The sequence below is a fragment of the Schistocerca nitens genome, chromosome 1 (genome assembly GCF_023898315.1).
Source record: "Schistocerca nitens isolate TAMUIC-IGC-003100 chromosome 1, iqSchNite1.1, whole genome shotgun sequence".
Taxonomy (NCBI): Eukaryota; Metazoa; Arthropoda; class Insecta; order Orthoptera; family Acrididae; genus Schistocerca; species Schistocerca nitens.
The window spans coordinates 456166785-456191398 of record NC_064614.1 but is presented as its reverse complement, the minus strand read 5'-3'; the positions used below and the strand labels follow the sequence as shown (position 1 = coordinate 456191398).

Here is a 24614-nt window from a genome sequence, read left to right as displayed (position 1 = left end):
TTGCACCTTTTATGAATAGACTTTTTTGTTTTGAGTATTACATTACTGTTATAACTCTTCTGGCAAACGTAAGTAGCATGCAATTTCACGAGTAAGGGTTTGAAGCAATTTGTATAGGAAATAGAACTTTAGCTTTGAGAGCTTCACCAGTATGAGCCATAGAATACAGTGCCAGCATGTGTGTGCCTGTTGCGTGTGTCAAAAGTGAGACTGTAATAAGTGGTTGACAATGGATATGGGAACACAGAGTAAGGAGATCTTAAGGACTGTGTACTTTCTTGTGAGTGTATGGGCTTTTTGGTAATGTTGTTGCTTGCACTTTATTTTCTGCAATGTTGTGATTTATTTCACAATTTTAGTGTCATGAATGTCTTGCTGTTGCTTGTGATCTAAGTGCTAGTATGCGTGTAGTGCAGTATCTTATAAATTAGGTGTAATGGTACTTGCAAGTGTGATTTATTTCCATATTCCCTGTGCTATCTGTGAAAAGAAATGATATCAACTTACCAGCTACTGAACTCATTTATCCATGCATCCATTTGTCCATGAGGCATTGTGATTTTGACTTGTTCTGCTCTCTGCACATGTTCTTAGTTAACAAAACCTCATATCTCCTAAGACATATAAAATTCTATCTACTTGAGACGTTACTGATCCCCCCCCCCCCCCCCCCCCCCCTGTTTAGGATTTTTCCATTCTCATGTATATAATGTGGAATTTTAAAATTTCTGTGGTGCAACATTTAGTAACATCTCAACATCTCTGTGTCTTTCAGTTACTGAAACATTGAGATAATACATACTATCAATGCTTTGCTTGGCATTTTGGCTCTGATATTCAAAAGTTTTAAACTTTTGTACTCCCAGTCATCATCAACAAATTTCTTAATGGGACAGAGGAAATAGCTTTCATAATATTTATTTCATTTTGTTATCACTTCATTTTGTCATCAGCTGATGCAATTTTCTGATATTGTGCTATTCTTTTGCACACAAGAATATTTCAGTTTTCAACAAAGTTGCACATCTTATTTTCATATTCGAAAAGGAGTCCTGTCTTTTAGTTGAGAAGTATGTGCCTGATAATCCTTAATACTTTATTACACTTCACTGTAATTCTCTCTGTACATGGCATGACCTATATTTGGGTTACTGCTTACAGTATGTTATTCTCACCTGTGATCTTGGGGGTTACAAATGGATGGGAGTACTAAGTGTGAAGTGTGACACTGAAAAGAGTTCATTGAGCAGTGGGCCTGTCCTCTGTTCATCTCTGTACCCATTCCTTTATCATTCATATAATTTCTAATTGCTTTACCTTTTCTCACTTTATGTGTTGTTTAATCATGTTTACACTGATTCTAGATCAACACATCTCACTGAATATGATAGCTAAGGATGAAATTGAAAATAGTGCTTGCAACTACATCTGTAGGTTGTTATTGGTTCTACCTTCTTCCAGTTCATGCCTATATGTTCATAGTTTATTGTTTAATAATATATGTGTGAAATGATAAGCAAACATTTATCTTTGAAGTTGTTTCCAGTAGACTGTTCTACATACGTTATGGATTGCATGCGTTCTCATTTATTATTATTGAATATCTATAATCTCAAAGCAGTGAATGCTACATTATTTGAAGAGAAACACCCAAAAGAGTTCAGTTGTGAATGAGAACTGAATGAAATACTATAATGTGGGATTAAATGTTATTCCAGAAGTTGCATGTGATACTTCACAAAGAGCAGTGTGCTCAAGTATCATTTTTCTTCTGCTATTTGTTTGTTATTTGTTACAGTGTTTTGACCTGTGTGTAAGCAAATATATTTCACTTAGTAAAAGCTTTTGATCATTGTATTGTCTATGTTGGGACTCAGCATGCCTCTGCCTTTATCTGGTTACCTTCTGGGCTATGTTTCTGCTTGTGCTTTGTTATCAGTTGTGTTGCATGTTACTTGCTAGACGCACCAGTCTCTTCCTCTGCGGAGTATCATATTGATGTGCGCAGGCTCAGTGAAGCAGGCATCAGACGTTCATCAGGTATGTATTTTTGTAATGTATGCTTTTATCATTAATTACTAGTGGGGTCAAGTACTGACTCATAAAATAGGTCTTACATGTCATGTTGTAATACAAATAATACAGAAGTTGGCAGTCATATATTTTATACCAGTGACACAGCTGCAAATCAGATAATAATTAGTCTCTCTTAATAATATAAAGAATTTTAAATTTGCTGCCTAGGTACAAGGAAATAATATAGAAAAAATATTCAGTAGTTTTACTTTTTCCTTGTTATGAATGTCATGTGTGTCCCAGCATTTCCATTTGATACCACTTCAGCAGCTTTCATGTCAAATTTTCTGCATATTTTGCTTACACAGCTTCTCATTTGGTTTCAAGAAGCTAAATAAACCCGGTTTCAGATCTTATCACAGTAGTGAAATCTGAGGTGGTCCCTAAATAGTGGGATACTGCTTTCTCATTTCCTACATTTAGAGCCGGCCGAAGTGGCCGTGCGGTTAAAGGCGCTGCAGTCTGGAACCGCAAGACCGCTACGGTCGCAGGTTCGAATCCTGCCTCGGGCATGGATGTTTGTGATGTCCTTAGGTTAGTTAGGTTTAACTAGTTCTAAGTTCTAGGGGACTAATGACCTCAGCAGTTGAGTCCCATAGTGCTCAGAGCCATTTGAACCAACCTACATTTAGAAGTGTTACAAAAATATCCAAGTGAAACATTTCCATGCACGAAAATAAACTGTATTACATAATGTTTTGCTCAGAAACATAAAAGTCATCCTAGTCTCTTTGCTTAGTTCAATCTGAGTCCGAAACATACAACACTGAATTAATGTTACAGTGTTGTACAGCTACAGCCCAGATGTTACTTTTATGCAGTCAAATCAACCAACCAAACAAAAAGCACATTTTTTCAATGCTCATTGGGGGCATTTGGCTACTAACTATTTTCACCAAGACATCCATAGTGTAAAACTTTCATAATTTTCCGATACAAAAACCAGTCTTGGTTGTTCCTGTGGTATCCAGTAAACAAGGTAAAATGAAGTTTACCTGTAGTTATTGGAAAATAATCTTGGAGTGAAATTTGTGTTTAGAATTTATAAAATATTGTCTTGCAGCATTTGTGGAATTTACCAAGATTTAAAACAATTGCAAAGAACATTGTGGTTTAATACAGGATATAATCACAAATACAGACTGTTTTCAGAAATTGCTACTTTAGAATATAACAATGATACCACTATTCACTTACTGGTATGACTATGACTTGTCTAGAAGAAAAAGCCACCTCTAATCTATGATTATCACATTGCCATAAATTTGAACTGCAGATTTGTATGTTTATTTGAAATTCAATTAACAGAAGAAAGTTAGGGTTTAAATCTGATGACGGGAAAGATATAAATTCTTACTTCTATTTGTTGGTTGTTGAATCCTGTCTGACATATTATGTGCTTTAGGCTCTTTAGAAGCAATTTCTGGATTTCAGTCCACATTTATAGTAATATTGAATATCAGATTTTACATGCTTTAAGGTTTTTAAGAAGTAATTACTGGATTTTATAAAACTTTTCTATCACAATGTGTTTTTTCCTCTTTTTCCCCCTTTTTTGTGATCTGTATTATACAGGGTGTCCCAGCTATCTTGTCCACCAAAAATATCTCTGAAACAATAACAGCTATTGGAAAACGACTTACACCGGTATCAATGTAGGGCTGGCGCCCATGAATGTATGTATTTGGAAACATTCTAAAACGAAAGCATATGTGTTTTTTAACACAAACTTATGTTTTTTTAAATGGACCTCCCATATTTTTTTCTTCAGCAATCCATAGCATAACAAAGCACATACACAATGGCATTGATTGCATCGCAATATTCCCATTACATCCCGAGATATTGAGACGCGAAGTTGACGCTTGAAACACCCGACATGTGCTGCTAGCGCCACGTCCTGAGGCTCAGGCGTGAACCCCATGCTGCTCGTAATCGCGCAGCTGACCGTATTATTCGTTTCGGACCTCTTGATAAGTATGGAAGTGTGATTAAGCATGTCAATCACATCGCGATTACGGGCAGTATGGGGTTCACGCCTGAGCCTCAGGACGTGCGCTAGCAGCGCATGTCGGGTGTTTCAAGCGTCAACTTCGTGTCTTAATATCTCGGGATGTAATGGGAATATTGCGATGCAATCAACACCATTGTGTATGTGCTTTGTCATGCTATGGATTATTGAAGAAAACATATAGGAGGTCCATTTAAAAAAACATAAATTTATGTTAAAAACACATATGCTTTCGTTTCAGAATGTTTCCAAATATATACATTCATGGGCCCCAGCCCTACATTGATACCGGTGAAAGTCGTATTCCAATAGCTGTTATTGTTCCAGAGATATTTTGGGTGGACAAGATAGCTGGGACACCCTGTATATCATATTAGTGATGGTAGTAGGTAGAAAAATTTAGGTTTTAGGAAAATATAATATGAGTATATTAGTAATGTACTGATAATATAAAGACCAATGTCAGTCTGTGTCATAAATCTTTATTGATCCGTCAGGTTTCTTGAAGTGTGTGCTTGAAAGACATTCTTTAACTCTTCTGACAGACATTGTACAATGGCCATAAAATTTCAGTTGAACAGTGAATTTTGATCTTTAATATTTATTTATATGAGAAGTGACTTTTTTAAAATGTAATTTTTTATTTCCTTGCATTGAATTAAAGATGCTAGCATCGTACTGACTGAAGACACTGACAGTTTCATTATTGGTGATCGGATATGGGTTGGTGGAACAAAACCTGGACAGATTGCATATATCGGTGAAACACAGTTTGCTCCTGGAGAATGGGCAGGAATTGTTCTCGATGAACCAGTTGGTAAGTTATAAAATTTTTAACACTATCTCACTTGTATGTTTATTCTGCACCAATTAATGTAAAGAATGGAACACAGTAATACCTTTGAAGAGCTTTTTTAAATTAATTAATTATTTATTTTAAATGTGAACCTTTTATAATGTTCTTTAAGCTACATTAGTAACTGATACATCACAGAGTTTTTGTTTAGAGTTTTGATGGCATTTCACCAGACTGCATATATCCTCGCATTCTGAGAACTGAGTTCTGTATCGATTCTGTGTACTGGAAACTTCTTCACACATAATTTCCTTTAAAACAATATTTTATATACATAAATGACATCCTTCACTTTTATGACTTTGACTGGTATGTTTATCTTTATAAACGAATTTGAAATAAAGTGACAATGTGGAGCAATATTTTAGTTTTCCAAAGTTGAAGAGGAGACAATGCCACATGTGAATTATGACTGAATTGCCAATGTATCATTTTGAGCGACTTTTTCTTCTTCTAATTGAACTACTTAATATCCATAATTAATAATTACTGACAATGTGTGCTTTTTACATTCATTGTCATTGTTATCAGCATGTAAGTTCCATAATATAAAATTTCATGTAGAAACTGTTACAAAAGGGAAAGCAAATGAGATCTGTCATATGGTAAAATGCAAATTTTGTGTCTTATTACAGAACTTAATTACAGACACATTTTATATGCACAGGAAAGAATGATGGTTCTGTAGCTGGTGTCCGTTACTTCCAATGTGAGAACAAACGAGGTGTGTTCTCACGGTTGACTCGACTGACCCGTGAACCCTTGCTGGAAGTAGATGAGGAGAGAGGGGATAAGACACCAGGAGTAACTAACGGAGGCTCATCACCTGCATTAACATCACCTCGGCGGTCTACTGCATCACTATCACCTACTTCCTCTGTCAAAGATCTTAACCTTCGAAAACCACCACCAGTGCCGGCTTCAGGTAGGCTTAATGCCATCAGAGTTCCAAATGTTTTTCTTGAATTTTTATTTGTATGAAAAGTTTAGCAAAACCTTTTCACAAAACTCTGATGTTCTTTTGTTATTTTTTCTCTTCTCTTATTATATTCAAAGAGCAACCATACAAAACAGTGATACTAAAACTTGCTTGTGAATTACAAGATGTACAACTTTGCTTGTGCCATTATTTCCCCAACATTTGAGGCTTTAATGAAACAAATTAGTTGCACATGTATCATTCAAAGTATTTTCCATTGCTGGCCTCTACTTTCTCCCATCTTTTGGGCAGTGTATGAATCCCATGTCGAAAAAATTGTTCATCTTTTGAAGCAATCCACAAATCGATACAATTTGTGACTTCTTCATGAGATCAGAAGTGTTGGTCAGCCAGGCCATGCGCCATTGATCTAAACAGGCAAAAGTCAGAGGGAGCAATGTCTGGAGAATACGGCTGGTTGGGTAGGACTTCCCATTTTAATGTTTCCAAGTACGTTTTCACCTGTTTTGCAACGTGGGGTTGAGCGTTGTCATGCTGCAAAATCACTTTATCATGCCTCCTGCTGTATTGCGGCCATTTGTCTTTTAATGGTCTGCTCAAATGCATTAATTGAATTTGATAATGAGCACCTCTGATTGTTTCACTTGGTTTTAACACCTCAAATGCAGAGAATGATCTTGGAGCCATGAATTATTCAGTTTAGCCATCGACATGGAAGCATGGCCGGGATATCCCCATGATTTTTTGCATTTAAAGTTATCGTAATGAACCCATTTTTCATCCCCTGTCACAAGGCGATGCAGAAATCCCTTCCGTTTTTGCATTTTGAAGCAATTGTTCACAAACACATAAACACTGTCCAATGTCTCTTGGTTTCAGCTCACATGGGACTCAAGTTCCTTCTTTTTGAATCGTGCCCATAGCCTTGAGACATTTTGAAATGGCTTGCTGTGTCACCCCCACTAAGCGTGCCAATTCTTCTTGAGTTTGACGTGAGTCTTCGCTCAGCAATGTCTCCAATTCTGCATCTTCGAAAACATTCTCTCTTCCATGCTATGCTGGTCTGCAACGTTAAAATCACCGTTCTTGAAGCCTTGAAACCACTCACGATACGCTCTTTCACTTATAGCGTCATTACCACACGTACTTGAGAGCATTCAATGAGACTCGGCTGCTGTTTTCTTCATATTGAAACAAAACAGTAACACCTCTCACAAATGACATTTTCAATCAAGGACAACTTTATGATGCAGACACAAATTGACTAATGTTTGAATGCGGTTATGTTGACCCAGGTCCAAGCTAACTGCCTGACTTCTACGATCTGTTTCTTTTGACCGCTACTTACCGTTGTCACCACCTATCAGCAAACGGCAGAAGCAAAGTTGTACACCCTTTACCTTATTTTTACAACAAATTGTAGGAAATTATGAGACACAGCAGATCAACTGCAAGAGGAAGCAGCTTAACTTTATCCTTTAGTGTGCTGTCATGCTAGATTGTGTATTAGGTAAGTTTGAAACTTAAAAATATTAATATTATTAAAGGAAAAATTTAAGACATCAGTTATTGATAACCTGAAAAAGATATTTGTTATATTCCAGGAAACATACTTAAATGTGACCAATGGCATTATCTTGTACCAGGTGGTTATAATTAAATGACGGTGTTACGAGTGCTGCAGTGTGGGCAGGATGCTGCAACATTGCAAATATGTTATTAATTGGTGTGCTCACAAAGTATACTGGAAAAAATAGTAGTCCCACTTTCTGCCACCTGGTGAAACTACGACATTGTAAGCAGTCAGAATGTGAAATGTTCCCTGTTTTGATGTCACTTGGTGATGCTTGTTGATTTCTTTTGTGAAGTGACTGTTTCTGTAAAAAGTTAAGAAGGTTGAAGTTTTCCATACAAAATTCAATGTCTGTTGAGAAGAAAGACTATACACTGTTTGGGAATACCACTGACCATACAGCTGCAAAGAGGCTCCATGTCAATAAATGGGCTAAAGAATTAATCAAGAAATTTGAAGAAACAATTGTATTGCGTGGCACGGCTGGGAGAGGGAGATGGCCCAGGAGGGAAAGGGAGGTGGCTCATTCCCATAGCAGTTGTTGATGAAGTTGCTGTAGCTACACCAAGCCGTGCAGCACCTGCCTCAAATTCTGCAGCCAGTGCTTGAACTTTGTCATGGAAATTCTCTATCCCCCGGTCAATAGTTTAAAAAATCTTGTGGCACATTTTACTCTGGGATCCCTCTAAGATTCAGAATGAGCACCAAATGAAACCCCAAGATAAGCTACATTGCTTCTTTCTTTGGCATACATCGAAGTGAATGACATGTGGCTGGGGAATATTCTTTGGATGGATGAGGCACATTTTACTCTGCACGGTGCCTTGAATGTGCAGGACTGTCACATATTGGGTTCTGTTCCACCATATGTTGAGCAGGAACATCCACTGCACTCAGATTTATGTTACTGAGTGAGTGTTGTGGTTTCACAAGCTCCATCATTCTCAGTCCATTTTTCTTCAAGGAGATGACACCTGTTGGGCCTGTTAGGCGTACAGTGACATCTGCATGTTATAAGGGCCTCTTTGTGCAACACATGATTCCAGCTTCGCAAGAACACAACTGTGTCCACAGTACTGTTTTAATGCAAGACATGCTGACACCACACATCACGTGTCAGGTGAAAGATTTGCATCAAGAAACCTCGGATAACGATTGCATCATCTCTGGGCAATTTGAAGATGTGTGGCCTTCCAGATCCCCTGACCTAAATCCATGTGACTTCTGATATGGGAATATATGAACATGTGTATCTGGACTGTTACTAATCTGAAGGGTAGCATGCAATGACATAAATATGCCAGAATCACCATTATCATGTTTTTTATCTTTCCTTCCCTTTTCGTGCACTCACATCACTTTCTCACAGCTTACATCACATTTTCACTTGGTGGCAGAAAGTAAAACTATTATTTTTTTCAGCATATCCGTGAGTGCACTGACTAATGGACATACCTATGACATTTTAGCATCCTGAGATGTGTACAGCCCACACTGCAGCACTTGGAGCACCATCAGTTTAATTATAACCAACCAGTATATTCTTAAAACTGAACCACTACCACCACCACCACTACTCTCATTATGTGTTTGAATCAGTGTGCTGCTCTATACAGCTAAAGTTACTCTTTCTGTTGGCTTATCCAGTGCTTTTTTCTGCAAGATTCTGAGTTTAAAGATTTTGTTTTGTGAAATACAGTAGTATATTGCAAAACTTTCTCTGCTAATAATTTAATTTTTTATGTCCTGGTTTTTCAGATTTCATTTATTATCTGTACATAATTTTTGTTTACATTTATGATAGATGAAACAGCTACAGTAAGGCGTAACTGGTTATCCAGACTAATATGATGATGATGATGGTGATAATGATGACTGTAATAGAAAATTTAAATTCTTTGATCTTGTCACTCATTAGCAAACAATTAATTTTACTCAAGGCTGTTGTGCAAGCTCATATGCTAACCAGTTGGAAAGAGAGACAGAATAGAATAGCACAGAGAGGCAATCACGACCAGAGTGAAGCAAAGTGAACAGCCCTTTGTCATATTTTTGGAAGTCAAGAAAGAGGCATGGTGTGTGACAATGCACAAGGAAATTATGAAATGATAACTGTTAGTGCTTAACAGTTACAACCAGAAACAATATTACCTCTTCGTATAGTGTACTAACACTTTCTGTACATCATCTCTCAACAGTGTCAGTAGCTTTCAAAAAAGAACTGTAACCACTGATTGTGAGTAAAACAGTACTCACTTCAAATAGGAAATATTCATAGTTTTATTGCTTCTGTGCATGCAGTTATGTGCTTTGCAAACATTAGGCATGATTCTGATAAGAAATTCAGCAACTGCACATGTACTATCATACCTTCAGAACAACCACAGAATGATATAATATGGCAAATAATAGTACTGAGTGGTACTGAGAGAGTATTAAATAATGTGCCACTGTCTCACTATGTTATTCTGTCCCTTTGGTAAAAAAAGGGTACTTAATTTTTCTGTCAGTTGTGTTAAATTACTCTGTGTCATTGTTGGTCTTAATTTCAGTAGCAAAAGTCCTTGCAGCTGAATGCACCTTGCTCTGCACATCTACATCTACATCCATTCTCTGCAAACCACTGTGAGCTGCATGGCAGAGCATACGTCCCATTGTACCAGTTATTGGGGTTTCTTTCTGTTCCATTCACTTATAGAGGATGGGAAGAACAATTTGTGTGAATGCATCTGTGTGTGCTGTAATTATTCTAATCTTATCCTCACGATATATATGTAAGCATTACGCAGGGGGTTGTAGTGTATGCGTAGAGTCGAGATAGTTTATGTCTATCTTCAGGAGACTTCCAGTTCAGTTCCTTTGGTATCTTTGTGACGCTATCCCATGGGTTAAACAAACCTGTGACCATCCGTGCTGCTCTTCTCTGTATGCATTCAATATCCCCTGTTAGTCCTACCTGGTGTGGGTCCCACACATTTGAGCAGTATTCTAGAACCAGTTGCATGAGTGATTTATAAGCACTTTCATTTGTAGATTGACTGCACTTCCCCAGTAGTCTACCAATAAACCAAAGTATCCTACCTACTTTATCCATGACTGAGCCTATGTAATCATTCCATTTCATATCCCTACAAAGTGTTACACCCAGGTATCTGTATGAGTTGGTCGATTCCAACAGTGACTCATTGATATTATAGTCATAGGATACTACATTTCTTCATTCTGTGAAGTGCAAAGTTGTACATTTCTGAACATTTAAAGTAAGGTTTCCATATCTGCAATACTTTGAAACCTTATCGAAATCTGACTGAATATTTATGCAGATTCTTTCAGATAGTACCTCATTATAGATAACTGTGTCATCTGCAAAAAGCCTGATTTTATTAATTTTGTCTACAGGGTCATTAATATACAACATGAACAGCAAGTGTCCCAGCACACTCCCCTGGGGCATACCCGAAGTTACTTCTACATTTGACCAAGTCTCTCCGTCCAAGATAACATGCTGCATCCTCCCTACCAGAAGTCCCCAATCCAGTCACAAATTTCACTCTATACCCCATGTAATCGTACTTTTGTCAATAAGCATATGTGTGGTACTGAGTCAAATGCTTTTCAGAAATCAAGAAATACAGCATCTACCTGATTGCCTTGAACCAAAGCTTTCAGTACCTCGTGTGAGAAAAATGCAAATGTTTTCAAAATCTGTGCTGGTTGGCATTGAGGAGGTCATTCTGTTGATGATACTACATCATGTTTGAGCTGAGAATATGTTCTAAGATTCTACAACAAATCGATGTCAAGGATATTGGTCAGTAGTTTGGTGGATCACTTCTACTACCCTTATTGTAGATGGGTGTGACATGTGCCTTTCTCCAAGAACTGGACATGGTTTTTTGTTCGAGGGATCTACGATACGTTACAGTTAGAAGAAGGATTAACTCGGCTGCAAATTCAAAATAGAATCTGACATGATCATCACCACTTGATGATGATCTTCATCAGTGGTGCGAAGAATATGTACATGAGCAATTGATTCAGATATAGCTACAGACCTTTTAGCTCAGTCAAGTATAAGACCAGCAAGAACTGTTAAACCTCAAAATAAGGTATTATATGAGTTTATTTTAGTTACAAACAATCTGTTACTGACAAACATACTGCTTATTGTGATATTATCTTGTTTGAAGCTTCCTTCTCATCAGATCACTGTAACTGGACTGATATTTTGGTTGCAGATATAATTTTGATTTTTCATTATTTTTCATACAGTGATTTATGAAAGGAGGTTCTCGCTTATGCAGCAGTGTTCTCAGCTGGACAAGCGTGACTCAAATGAAAACAAGAAATGTTTTAAAAATAATTATTTATTGTGCACACATTGCACAAAACTGTATCTCCCACTGTTCATCCCCCACACTCAATGCAAATGCACTAAATCTTACAAAAGTGACAGAATTCCTATAGAAAAGAAATCTGCACAACCACTCAGGCTCAGTCAGGTATACCCTCATCATTAAAATGGAACTTCTTGACATTCAGTACTTCTTTGAGTGAATCAGATACATATAAATCACTATGAGAAACTTCTTTTCAGTATGGTGACTTTCTCGTTGTCACATCTGTTACCCTGGCTGTGTGAGGATGTACATTATCATGTTGCAACAGAACACAGAAGTCCACATTGTGATTGCAGATTAATTTTAGGATACTTGCATGTGATACATTATTGATGTAAGCCCTGACAGTGTGTAGCATTTCAAGAAGGTACACTATGTAATCAAAAGTATCTGTACACCTGGCTGAAAATGACTTAAAAGTTTGTGGCACCCTCCATCGGTACTGCTGGAATTCAATATGGTGTTGGCCCACCTTTAGCCTTGATGACAGCTTCCACTCTCGCAGGCATATGTTCAATCAGGTGCTGGAAGGTTTCTTGGGGAATGGCAGCCCATTGTTCATGGAATGCTGCACTGAGGAGAGGTATCGATGTTGGTCGGTGAGGCCTGGGCCGAAGTCGGCATTTCATAACATCCCAAAGGTGTTCTATAGGATTCAGGTCAGGACTCTGTGCAGGCCAGTCCATTACAGGGATGTTATTGTTGTGTAACCACTCTGCTACAGGCCATGCATTATGAACAGGTGCTCGACTATGTTTAAAGATGCAGTTGCCATCCTCGAATTGTTCTTCAACAGTGGGAAGCAAGAAAGTGCTTCAAACATCAATGTATGCCTGTGCTGTGATAATGCCACACAAAACAACAAGGGGTGCAAGCCCACTCCATGAAAAACATGACCACACCATAACACCACCGCCTCCGAATTTTACTGTTGGCACTACACACCCTGGCAGATGACGTTCACTGGGCATTCACCATACCCACACCTTGCCATCGAATTGCCATATTGTGTACCGTGATTTGTCACTCCACACAACGTTTTTACACTGTTCATTCGTCCAATATTTATGCTCCTTACACCAAGCAAGGTGTCGTTTGTCATTTACCAGCGTGATGTGTGGCTTACGAGCAGCCGCTTGACCATGAAATCCAAGTTTTCTCACCTCCTGCCTAACTGTCATAGTACTTGCAGTGGATCCGGATGCAGTTTGGGATTCCTGTGTGATGGTCTGGACAGATATGTGCCTATTGCACATTACGACCCTCTTCAACTGTCGACGGTCTCTGTCTGTCAGCAGATGAGGTCGGCCTGTCGCTTTTGTGCTGTACGTGTCCCTTCATGTTTCCACTTCACTATCACATCAGAAACAGTGGACCTAGGGATGTTTAAGTGTGTGGAAATCTCGCGTACACATATATGACACAAGTGACACTCAATCACCTGACCACGTTCGAAGTCCATGAGTTTCGTGGAGTGCTCCATTCTGCTTTCTCATGATGTCTAATGACTACTGAGGTCGCTGATCTGGAGTACCCAGTAGTAGGTGGCAGCACAAAGCACCTAATATGAAAAACACATGTTTTTGGGTGTGCCTCAATACTTTTGATGACATAGTGCATATGTTTTGGATCAAAAGAGAGCATAACCTTTCCTGCTGTTGTCTGTGTTTGGACATCTTGGTTTGGGTGATGGGGTGCCATTTCTCACAGACTCCCTTGTTTGCCTCCCCCCCTCCCCCCCAATGATAATACTTGCGAGACCCTAATACTCTCTGTTGTTCTTTACGAATGTCTGACTTGGAGCACAAGGGGAAACAAGAACTGAAAAACTCCTATCTTTTGTGTTAAAATTACATAGAAAATGCTACATACAGATTAGGGACAGAAAATTGGTAATTGGAGAACTATTCACAATGTGGCTGCACCAAAAGCACAATAGTCTATGGTTGGTTCAGTGTAGGGAGCTAGAATTGGTTGGGGATGCACATATGAAGAAAAAACAAATGATGGGCAAATATTTTGATGTACATGATAGAAGAGGGCCAAACACTCCAGAAAACCCGTGAAGAATGATGATGATGATAACTACTGCTTGATGTTGATTGCAGCACTACATGTACCGTGTCGTGTGCTAAACTATGAGTAAACTTTAGTGCATTGTCATTCAGTCTAACATGATGGTTTTCCATCATGATGGCTTCAATGGCTGCAATGTTTTCATTACAGCTATAATTGAATTTCAACTTGGGCCAAAGCAAAACAGGTTTGCTCTATGCAACAATTGTTGTTGATGAACGGTGCTTATATCTGCTCTGCGTCAGAGCAGATGACTTGGACACCACAGCATACAGTTACACAAAAAATTTTAGTGTAACAAATAATTTATGGCGAAGTTTGCTGAAGTAATGTACTCACATTTATCCTGTGGGTCTGTATTACACTGTGGAATACAAAACTAATGCATTTGGTGTATTTTATCCTAGGTTCTTCTTCAGCATCTAGTGATCTGAAACTAGGTGACAGAGTTATTGTGATGAGTAGCATGGGTTCAAAGGCAGGAGTTTTGCGCTATATAGGAACAACAGAGTTTGCTCCAGGCGAATGGTGTGGTGTTGAGCTTGATGATCCTCTTGGGAAAAATGATGGTTCTGTGGAGGGAAAGAGGTAAGAATCACATTGTTGATATATAGGTTAAAAATTGTAACAATGATTTGTAATCTGAGAAGTTACTGTGTTCATTGATTGCATAGACAGTGAATGAATGCATTAATGGTGTTCTTTGAGGTCTTCTGATGAGTTGTTACCATTTTATGTACAGTTTTTGGACAACCAACACAGCCATCTTCTTCAGGTTCTGCGGGTTTTGGTGTTATGTGTACTTACTGTTGGGATTCCAACAGGCTGTAAATTATTATTCATCTCATGCTACAATGTATAGCTGTGTTCGGTTCCCAATACCCACTGTGCCCTTTGATTCTCTTTCGTTTTTCAGATCTCACAATGATATTCTGTGAAACACAAATTCTGTCACCTTTTTTTCAGCTCTGGTGGACATGAAAGTCAGTGTGATCTTAATAAATCAAGTGCCAGACTCGAAGCTTTGTTTAAATTGAAACCTCCATACCTGTTTATTAGGTTTTGTGACATCTTTATTTTGATAAACTACTTAATTATGTTGCCCCAGAAGCTTGGTGTTTGCACCATGATACTAGTCTCACCGTATTTCATTCCATGATTGTATTCGAGGTAGTGCTTGGTTACAGCTGATTTCCTTTGCTGCTTTAGTTGAGTGCATCATTTGATTCCCTTTCATCTCTGCTCAACTGTTCTGATAGTCTGCCCCATGAAAGATGTGCCACATTTGTGTGAGATCCAATACACACCCAACTTTTAGAGACCTAGATTGTCTTGAACATTACAAAGAATATTTAATTGAAGGGAATGAAACATACCGAATGGCATATTTCCATAAGAGATATTGGGCCAACATTACGTCTACTCTTCTTTGGTCTCAGTCACAGCCTGTTCCTCAGCAATTCTGTGTTTTGACTGCAGTGCTCATTCAGTTTGACAATGTGAGTACCCAATCATTTGGAACACTAGTTGTAGGTGTTGCAATTCCTCAGCGATTTTCTCCTTGTGTGAAAGTGTTTGAGCTCTATGAACCAGGATCCTTAGCACTAAGTTTCTTTCTAACAGGTGGTGATGGCTCAAGGCATGGAGACAGAGGTCACTGTGTGTATGTTTTCTGTATACACTGTCACTCAGGGATCTTTCAGTTCTTCCCTTAATTAGCATGTTGAGGAAAGATTGTTGGCCATTACATCCACCAGAGCTGGAAAATGATGAAAGAATCTGTATTTCATAGAATCTCAATGTGAGCTCTAAGAAACAAAAAAGAATAAAAGGACTTAGTGTGTGTTGGGAATGAAACTCAGATATAGTGACATGAGACCAATAATAATTCAGAGTCTGGTTGGAGTCCAAGCAGCAAGTACACACAACAGCAAAAATCACAGCACCTGAAAAAGATGGCTGACCCACTCACTGTAATATTAATTATAAATGGAAACAAAAACTTGGCAGAATACATTTAAGCACATCATTAAACAATCATGCCAGGAAAACCTGGGTGAATGAATGGATTGTTTCTTTGGTAGTCTGGTGTGTCTTCCTTTAGTTCCGAAATAATGTAAAAAGTTTGTATCTGTAAGTGTATGGAAAACTGTGGGTGCCATTGTTCTTGTAGATGACACGTAATCTGCAGGGGCACTGTTTAGCATTCCAGTATGTTTTGAGTTATTAATTAGTTATAAACTGCAAGCTACTGACTTGAATCATAACGTTTGTTAATTATTGTATATTGAAATTACAATTATAAATGGCTCTGAGCACTATGGGACTTAACATCTGTGGTCATCAGTCCCCTAGAACTTAGAACTACTTAAACCTAACTAACCTAAGGACATCACACACATCCATGCCCGAGGCAGGATTCGAACCTGCGACTGTAGCAGTCACGCAGTTCCAGACTGAGCGCCTAGAACCGCATGGCCATCGCGGCCGGCGACTACAATTATAAGAACAGCTAATATGGCTAGGAGGTTTTAATCATTGAGAGTGCTTTTATGATAGTGCTTGAAGGTACATGAAAATATTATTTAGTGACGCACCAGGAACTCTTTAGAAATACAGTTAGTTAGGAAATAAAGCAGTCGTCAACCCAAAGGTTGGTTTGAATAGCAGTGTTCTTTATTACTAGAAGCATTATGACCATGCTTTCCCCTGACTCATGAAGCCAGTTGTAGGTGGACTTAATAACATAAAATGAAAAGAGAGCCCCTTATTCGGGATTAATAAGTTAGCTTCGTAAAAGTTTGACTTGGAATCTGAACTACAATACAGTTTTGCATTTTTCATATAGTTGAAAAATTGCCAGAGTTTGAAGTCATGTTACGTGCCAGAAAGAATGGTATAACTAACCAGTGATTGAACTTCAAACTTTGGTCCTTGAGACTTAGAGAAAAGTAACATATATACAGAAAGATGATGGCAAAAGAGCTGTTTGAATCAGACCTCCATAAAGAAGCAAATTCAAGTGACAAAAGAGGAAAATGAAAATAAAGGTACAACAAAGATAGGGACTGTGGAAGGTTTTACATTGGGGAATAGGAAGTAAGGGGAAAGAGAGTAGATGATGAGTTAGGACAGACTAAAAAATTTGGAGGATATAAGCTGATTCTGAAGAAAGAATTACAGTGTTTTATTTACTACAACGTTCTGCCATCTAAGGCCAGAGACGTGAGAAGTGAGGAGTGGATTTACTTGTGAATTTGTATTTATGTACAGAATGTGATTTTATGTGAGGTGAGGAGTATTCCTCCTGCTGTCTATTCCTCAGGAGTCAGTCACTATAATGATAGTTGCATAGCATTTAAGCAGTCTTGATAGTACGCTAGAAGAGCATGTAATTGCTTTTTCAGGTCCTTTGTAGAAGTGTTTGTCTTGGCAGTATTATGTTGCAAATGTGAGTGCATCTACAGGAAAATTTCTGAAACAAAATTATTTTGGTGCTAGTGAGATGAAAACTTCCTTGAAAATGAATACAGAGTGCCTAGTTCAACTTGTGACATTGGAGATTACAAACTTTACGTGGGTTATGTTGTCCACAATATTAAGAGCTTTTTTTTTCAAGTATTTGTGGTAATCTGATTGTGAGTTTTCTCTGCATTTTACTACAAAGCTGACAAATGTGGTGACAGGAAGCGCATCTGTACATGCAGTTGAATAATTCAGGCAGAACAATAGCATTCACCAAGTTGGCATTGTACACGAATGGAATTAACCTTGGGATGGGGAGGGAGAGGGATATTAAACATTATAGACCAAGATTTGCAGATTTCAGTAGAGACGTAAAAAGCGACTAATACACTACAGTCTAAGTTAAATGCCTTCCTTGTAGTACATGTATTTTATTCTGTACAGATGTTTCTACTAATAGCTTTGAGCCTTTCACTGTAATATGGTAACTCTACTTAAGCACTCTGTTGACACTCTTGATTTATTTTTTTCATGTTTTTGAAAATCTGTATTTTGTGTGTGAACTATGTATATAGTGACTTGTTTTGTGACCAAGTAGCCATGGCACAAACAATACAATGAAACTAATAAAATAAATAATAAATGAAATGAAAGTGTCAACTCAATGATGAGTAAATTTCCATCACATGTGGACTTTCAGACAATTTAGACTGTGTTAAAGAAGGAGAAGCTTGGCTTTCTACATAGTAAACAAAATGTAGGGTATAAAATTTTAGAGGACTGGTATGTTCACCATGCATTAGATAAAATAGCATTTTCTTTTGTTTCTGTAAATTCAGTGTATTAAAATAATCACATTACAGGTATGCTGAATAAGCACTACTCATGTAAAACAGTATTTAAGTTTATGTTCTCTTCAGAAGAAAACTGCAATTGCTAAATTATTTATTAATCATTACTTGTTTCAGTTCAAAGTACAAACTGTCAGAAATACTTGTTAGCCACCATTTCACCTGCATTTTTTTACTATGCAGAAGAAAAAGTTGTAAAGTAGCTATAAATTCTAAAGAGCTTATTGATTATTGTGTGTTCATTAACATCATCGTTGTTGAGTGCTTGTGACTTTATCTGCCATCCAGGTATTTTGAGTGTGGGCCCAAATATGGTCTGTTTGCACCGGCTCATAAAGTCAGTAAGTCCCCATCATCAAGGCGACCTTCAGCATCCTGTGCCATCCATCGTGGGGGACCTCCTTCTGTCCGACGTGCTGGGTCGAAGGAATCTTTAACGTCTGTAACCAGTGCTACGTCATCAAGCAGTCGCACTGCTTCACGAGTCAAGCTTGGTGTCACATCACTTGCATCACAGCAGGTACGCACGTAGGGATTTTTCCATTTGTGGACCCATTTACTGTGAGTCTACAAACAGAGAAATGGTTTTTATCTTGGTAGGTATGGTTGAGTACATGAATGTCATTCCTGCCTTTTGAGTGCTTGTTTTTATAACCATAGTCTCACATTTAATGGTACATTCAAACAGCACTAAACTCCTTATTTTAAATATTCTATTTGAATGAAGTACATAAACTTAGATTTATTTCATAATGTTGCACTGTTTTACAAGAAGTAATGAAATATATACTGTTGTGTAACTAGTCTAATCTGCATCATAGCTGGTCCATGTTTTACTGACTGCTCATCAATGTTATTTATATTGTTAATACTTGCTGTCATTTTTCCTCAGTTGCTGCTTGTTATGCTTCATCATATAGATAAGAAAAAAGTTCATTCTTTGCAACTGAATGTTTCATTTCTATCTGTCAGACATGTTTAATCTTTGCGAGATTCAGTGGCAGAACAATAATTTGCAACAGCAAGTATGAATGACAGCTAAGGATTGCTTCCTCGTGTAGAATGACAGCAAGTTAAAAGAGAAATATTATAATTTGATGAAAAAGATTTTATTGGGAGCAGTGGATTAAAAAGATATAAAATCTTTCACAGTCTGAGCTTTTTAGTTGGAAAAGTATTCAGTAATTTACAATCTGTGTTGTACTCAAGAGCATACTATCTACATAGATGAGAAACATCACAAACCTGGAATGACATTGTGATGAAATTTACAGGAAACAAATACTGTCATATGCATGTTACAATCGATATGGTTAATGCAGATGACATGTATGCAGAAAGTGTGTGCTTTTTATAATTTGCGCATTCACTTATGAAAAATTAAGTTATTTTTCACCCATTTTAGTAGTTACTAGAACTAGAGCAATGTTGTGACTTACATTGAGGGCAAATAATGGGGTCCATTTTCACAAGTTGAAAAAAATTTTTAATATGTTTTTAATATACAGACAGAAAAGATGTGTTTTAGCCAAATGCAGTATAAATACTACACCATTGTTCTTCCTTCACTGTGAAGTTTTGTCTTTGATTGTAGTTGTAGCTGCTGATTGAAAATATTGACTTGTTTGTAATCACTTATGTAAATTAATTTTGTTGCTCACAGGAAAACAGCTGTAGAGGTTTCTTAGTGTATTAAATTAACAATGCATTCCAAGTTGTAGAGCTAACAAAAGTAAATGTTGTGTAAAGCATGCGTGTATGTTTGTTGAGAGTTTAAAAACAATATAGTAATTGTAGATTATCTGTTGTATTTGTTTGTATCTAGTCTTGCTGTTTGTGAATGTCTAGAATAAAAATGGAGTTATTTGGATATAACCAGTTTTTACTGAAAGACAGTGTAGCATGATGTGCTAATTAATAACTTATTAATTGTTCATATTGTAGAGGTCATCTTTTCGAACATCATCCACTCCACTAACGTCGAAAACTTCTCTTCAGGTAAGAGTTTAGGTTGAAACTGTTGTCTTGTATGCTCACTTCTATGTTATTCTCTGATTTTTTTACCCATTTTAAATTTATTTGTAAAAAGAAAATGTTAATCTTACTTGGTTACAAACTATGATTGCATGGATAATTATCTTATTTGAGACCACACCCATGTTATATTATATTTAAACTAAGTTACAAAAACACATGTAAATACCAGAATTTTTACATTTGTTATCTTTTATTATGTCTATAAGTTAGGATAAATATTTTCTGTGGCAAAAAATATTTCCTGAAACTGCATTGATGTTATTTTGGAATAAATCTATATTTTGTTGAAGCACTGTCTTTTTAAATGTTTTTTGTAACAAAAGTGTCAGAACAGAAAGAGACAGAAAAAACGGGACAGGAAGATAATCACCGACGTAAAAGTATGCTTAACACCGATTAGTCTTGTAATTATGCTTTCTTTTCTGAATGAATAATAAATAAAAAAGGAAACTTTATTGTGATAGTTCCTCTCATAGTGTCAAAAAAAAGATACAGATGATGAGAATAAGTGTAAGATACAGGAGATGAGAATACATGTAAATATTTGAATAAATATTAGTTAAAGTGAACTGGCAGGTTTTCATCTGTCTTCATATAATTTGAAACAAACATAATTAAATATTTGTTTATGACAGGCAATAAAAATGTATTTATATTAACTATGCAGAAAAGAAGAACTTTACCACAAAATAATATCTCTTTGTATAAACAGAAAATTTCTTAAGTACTATGAGAAATATTGTTTGATATATATATATATATATATATATATATATATATATATATATATATATATACAGAAAAAATAAGATAATAGAAATACTTTTGTGTCATTACTAAGTAAGCCACATATTCCCTAAAACTACAATGAGACTTTGGACTCAATGTCTCTGTTGTGCTTCAGTCTAGTTGTACATAGTAGAATCTTTACTTAAGAATATGATGATATAAGAATGGTTTGTACTTCACTTCCTATGGCCTGCAAAACTGGGTTTTCAGTTTTACATAGGTCCTAAAGAACAGTTCAAAGTGACAATCCCTACAATTTATGTCAAGTCTGAAATGCATAACTAGTGTTCAGATGTTGATGAACTGGGATGCTTCTTTTCCGTGACCAGGTGCCTCATTATCCTGGCCCACAAGTTAAGCTGCATGCAGTATTACACTTGAATGTCTAAACTAATGCTTAATGTCAATGAATTCATACATAGCTTTTTTATGCTGTATTTTCTGTGATTGAATGTGAATATAATGCTACAAAGAAGGGACACAACTTCAGATATGTCCAATGATTCAGTGTTGGTACCACTGTTATCCATAGTATAAATAAACAGTGTAATATGTCTATCATACCACTAAAATACTGTGTTTGTATATAATTTTCATATGCAAGAGAGACCAGAAAACCTGAGAACAGAAATAATCTTCAAACTGTCTCACTTCCTGCTTCTGGAATCTGTTTTAGACTCAACACAATACAGTTACAATCAGTCACTACAACTCAAAAGAGTCTAATCAACTTATATTTGTATGAATTACTCTCATCATTCAAAACAGTTCCTCGGTATACTACCAGTACTGATGAACATCTAAACTGGATAATTTGTCTCAAAGTTTGTATTCATTGTTCCCATTCAAGTGAAAGACAAGAAGACTTTCTCACTGATAAGAAAATTCTCTCTCTCTCTCTCTCTCTCTCTCTCTCTCTCTCTCTCTCTCTCTGTGTGTGTGTGTGTGTGTGTGTGTGTGTGTGTGTGTGTGTGTGTGTGTGTGTGTGTGAGAGAGAGAGAGAGAGAGAGAGAGAGAGAGAGAGAGAGAGAGTGCACTCACATGGGTGCCAAATGTTTTAACTTTATTTCAAATGTGCTCAACATGGAGGAGTTCAGTGGGACTCTGGAAGAAGACTATTTTTTCCCGGGCTCACTGTGCCATGAATACTTTGTAGTGTACCATCTTGTTGAATGTTCAGGTGTCCAGCTGGTTTACTGTAGGTAAAAAAAAATTACCCCATGGTAACCATGTAAAAAAAATATCCCTGCAAAGATGACACTATACGATTGAAATGTATTTCGATTGTTGGGAATGGATATGTCATCTGTCATATTTTTCGATGCACTAACTCCATTTTTGTATACCAAAATGATCCATGACTTCTCAATCAGGAAACCTTTCCTCATATTTGGAAAGTTCTACAAGAGTGTTTCTGTGACTGGTAATTTATGTATCCTGTTTGTGCATTTTGTATAGATATCTTCTCTGTGTCGAGCATAAAGCTTATGGTTCTTATACAGAGTGGAATAATTGTCACTGATACAAGCAGGGCTAGGTCAGTCAGTATTAGAGACTTGTGACAAAGTGAATAATTTTATTTAAGAAGATAACAAGAGTTAGCTACACTATGTCAGATACTTGTAATACAATGCTCGTATATGCATATGAGTACTGTAATCATTTGCAAGAGAACCTTGCAAGTAATTTCTCTCAGTGCATTAATCTTGTACATTCCTAGCTGAGGCTGGTACCTACCACCTATTTCTACATTTTAGTTGCTTGTCATTTACAGGAAACTATTCTGCCGTGCAGGAAGCAGAATATTTAAATTAAGATGTCTGTATGGTTCAGTCTATTTATCACATTCCTTAGCACTCCATTTGTTTGAAAATCTGAAACGGACTAAAAAGGTTAATAAATTTGTTATTGCTACCTTATTCAGTGCTCATGCTCCTGCTGCTGAGAGCCACCTTATCATCACTTTCCTGCTTTCCATTAGCTTCTTAATCCCTGTCAGTCCCTCACTGTACAGCAGTCAGCTGCTGAATTATTTTTTTCCTTCCACACCTACCAGCCTTGATAACCTCTTGCAAGCAGCCAGTCTGAGAGAAATTTTCCATCCTGCCTGTACACAATGTACACATATTGTGAAGATTAACTTTCTAATGGTTTGTAAATTATGCTTCTTTCTTAAACAAAATGTTGCATAGATATGACACATCATTTTGCATTTTTCATAGATAACATTTGAAGAACTGTGACCAATTTTGGAAGTCTCAGTAATGAAGCTGTACATGCAGTGAAATGTGAAGAGGATGAAGTACAATGGAATTTAGTATTCACAGAACACTTGTTTGGTTGATCCCTATCATATTTCCAAGATGCCTCTTAGTGACATTAACAATGTGTTTTCCTGCTGCTAACATGTTAGTTGCATTCCTTTGATTAGTTGTTTTCCTTGCCATATTTTATTCTCCACAATTCCAGTTTCTAGAACTTTTCTTTATAGTGTGTGCAAAGACAGAATGTGAGTGCAGATATGGGTACTTCTGAGCATACAACTGCATCACTGCTCTAATAATTGGCGACATTTTTTGTAAATGATATCCACTTTTACAACTATCATGTACCATTGTGAATATCTCAGTAGCTTTATGAGCTAGTTATCTGATTGCTACAATAGCAGGACACCGACTAATGGGCTTCAAGCACACAGGTAAAAACAAGAATCATATCTGAGTTATGTATTTGTTTACATTTGATTCAATAACACAGACATTTGTGAAGCTCTTCTCCTAATAGTGGCACAGTGGTCTGTGGTGCTGTTATCTTGACACTATTTGATCAAGTTCCATACTTGTTATGTTGAAGTCCTCTTTGAAGCTTCTTTCAGACACCATAGAAAAAAAAACTTCCTTTTAAAAAGAAACAAAGCCAGTGCCCTAATCCAGCAACTGTAAACAATAAAAATTACTTGTGAACATCAGAAGATTCACCATACTGTCCACCATAATTTGGCAAAAGCACAGCTCGATATATTTATTCATTCTGGATATATATATGGGGTCGTCTGTCTTAGCTGACTCTTCCGGTATAGTGGGAATAACAGATCACATGGGATTGTTAGGATGAGCACAATGCATGATGATGGTATTACCAGTATAAGAACCCTGAAAAAACTAGTCAGCATCTCTCATGGGCTGTTTTGCAATAGGCACTTACTGGTGGTGATCCATTACAACCAACAAAATCTTTTTGTTTTAACAATTTAATGGGGGCTGTTGTGTAATGACAGAACAAAGTTGTTCATATGCTCTGGTCTCTACAGCAAATGAGAGCATCATCAACACAGTTGCTACCATTTCAAAAGAATATTACTGTGTAATACTGAATGTTGATAACTTCCAATTTTATGTGACTGTCAGGGCATGAGATGTTCATGTATATTGGCTGCCAAGATTCCAAATTCCTGAAGAGAATCAAATTATTTAACTGAGATTTATTAGAAGCTTCAATGGCTATTAATGTAGCACAATGAAGTCTATTCTGTTCCATCAT

At 37.0% G+C, this 24614-nt stretch overlaps 1 protein-coding gene across 6 annotated transcripts in view; it reads left to right on the top strand.

Moving 5' to 3' along the window:
* The window catches only part of LOC126251706 (CAP-Gly domain-containing linker protein 1), a 571456-nt gene that overhangs the window by 452943 nt on the left and 93899 nt on the right, over positions 1 to 24614 (top strand). For 3 of the 6 annotated variants that reach the window (XM_049952334.1, XM_049952318.1, XM_049952343.1), the window contains 5 exons: positions 4752 to 4904; positions 5611 to 5868; positions 14340 to 14520; positions 18537 to 18768; positions 20193 to 20246. In XM_049952334.1, the coding sequence (XP_049808291.1) occupies positions 4752 to 4904; positions 5611 to 5868; positions 14340 to 14520; positions 18537 to 18768; positions 20193 to 20246 (878 nt within the window). Of the gene's footprint in view, positions 1 to 1962; positions 2041 to 4751; positions 4905 to 5610; positions 5869 to 14339; positions 14521 to 18536; positions 18769 to 20192; positions 20247 to 24614 lie in introns of all 6 variants that reach the window. The other 3 variants (XM_049952303.1, XM_049952327.1, XM_049952309.1) reach the window with 2 other exon arrangements.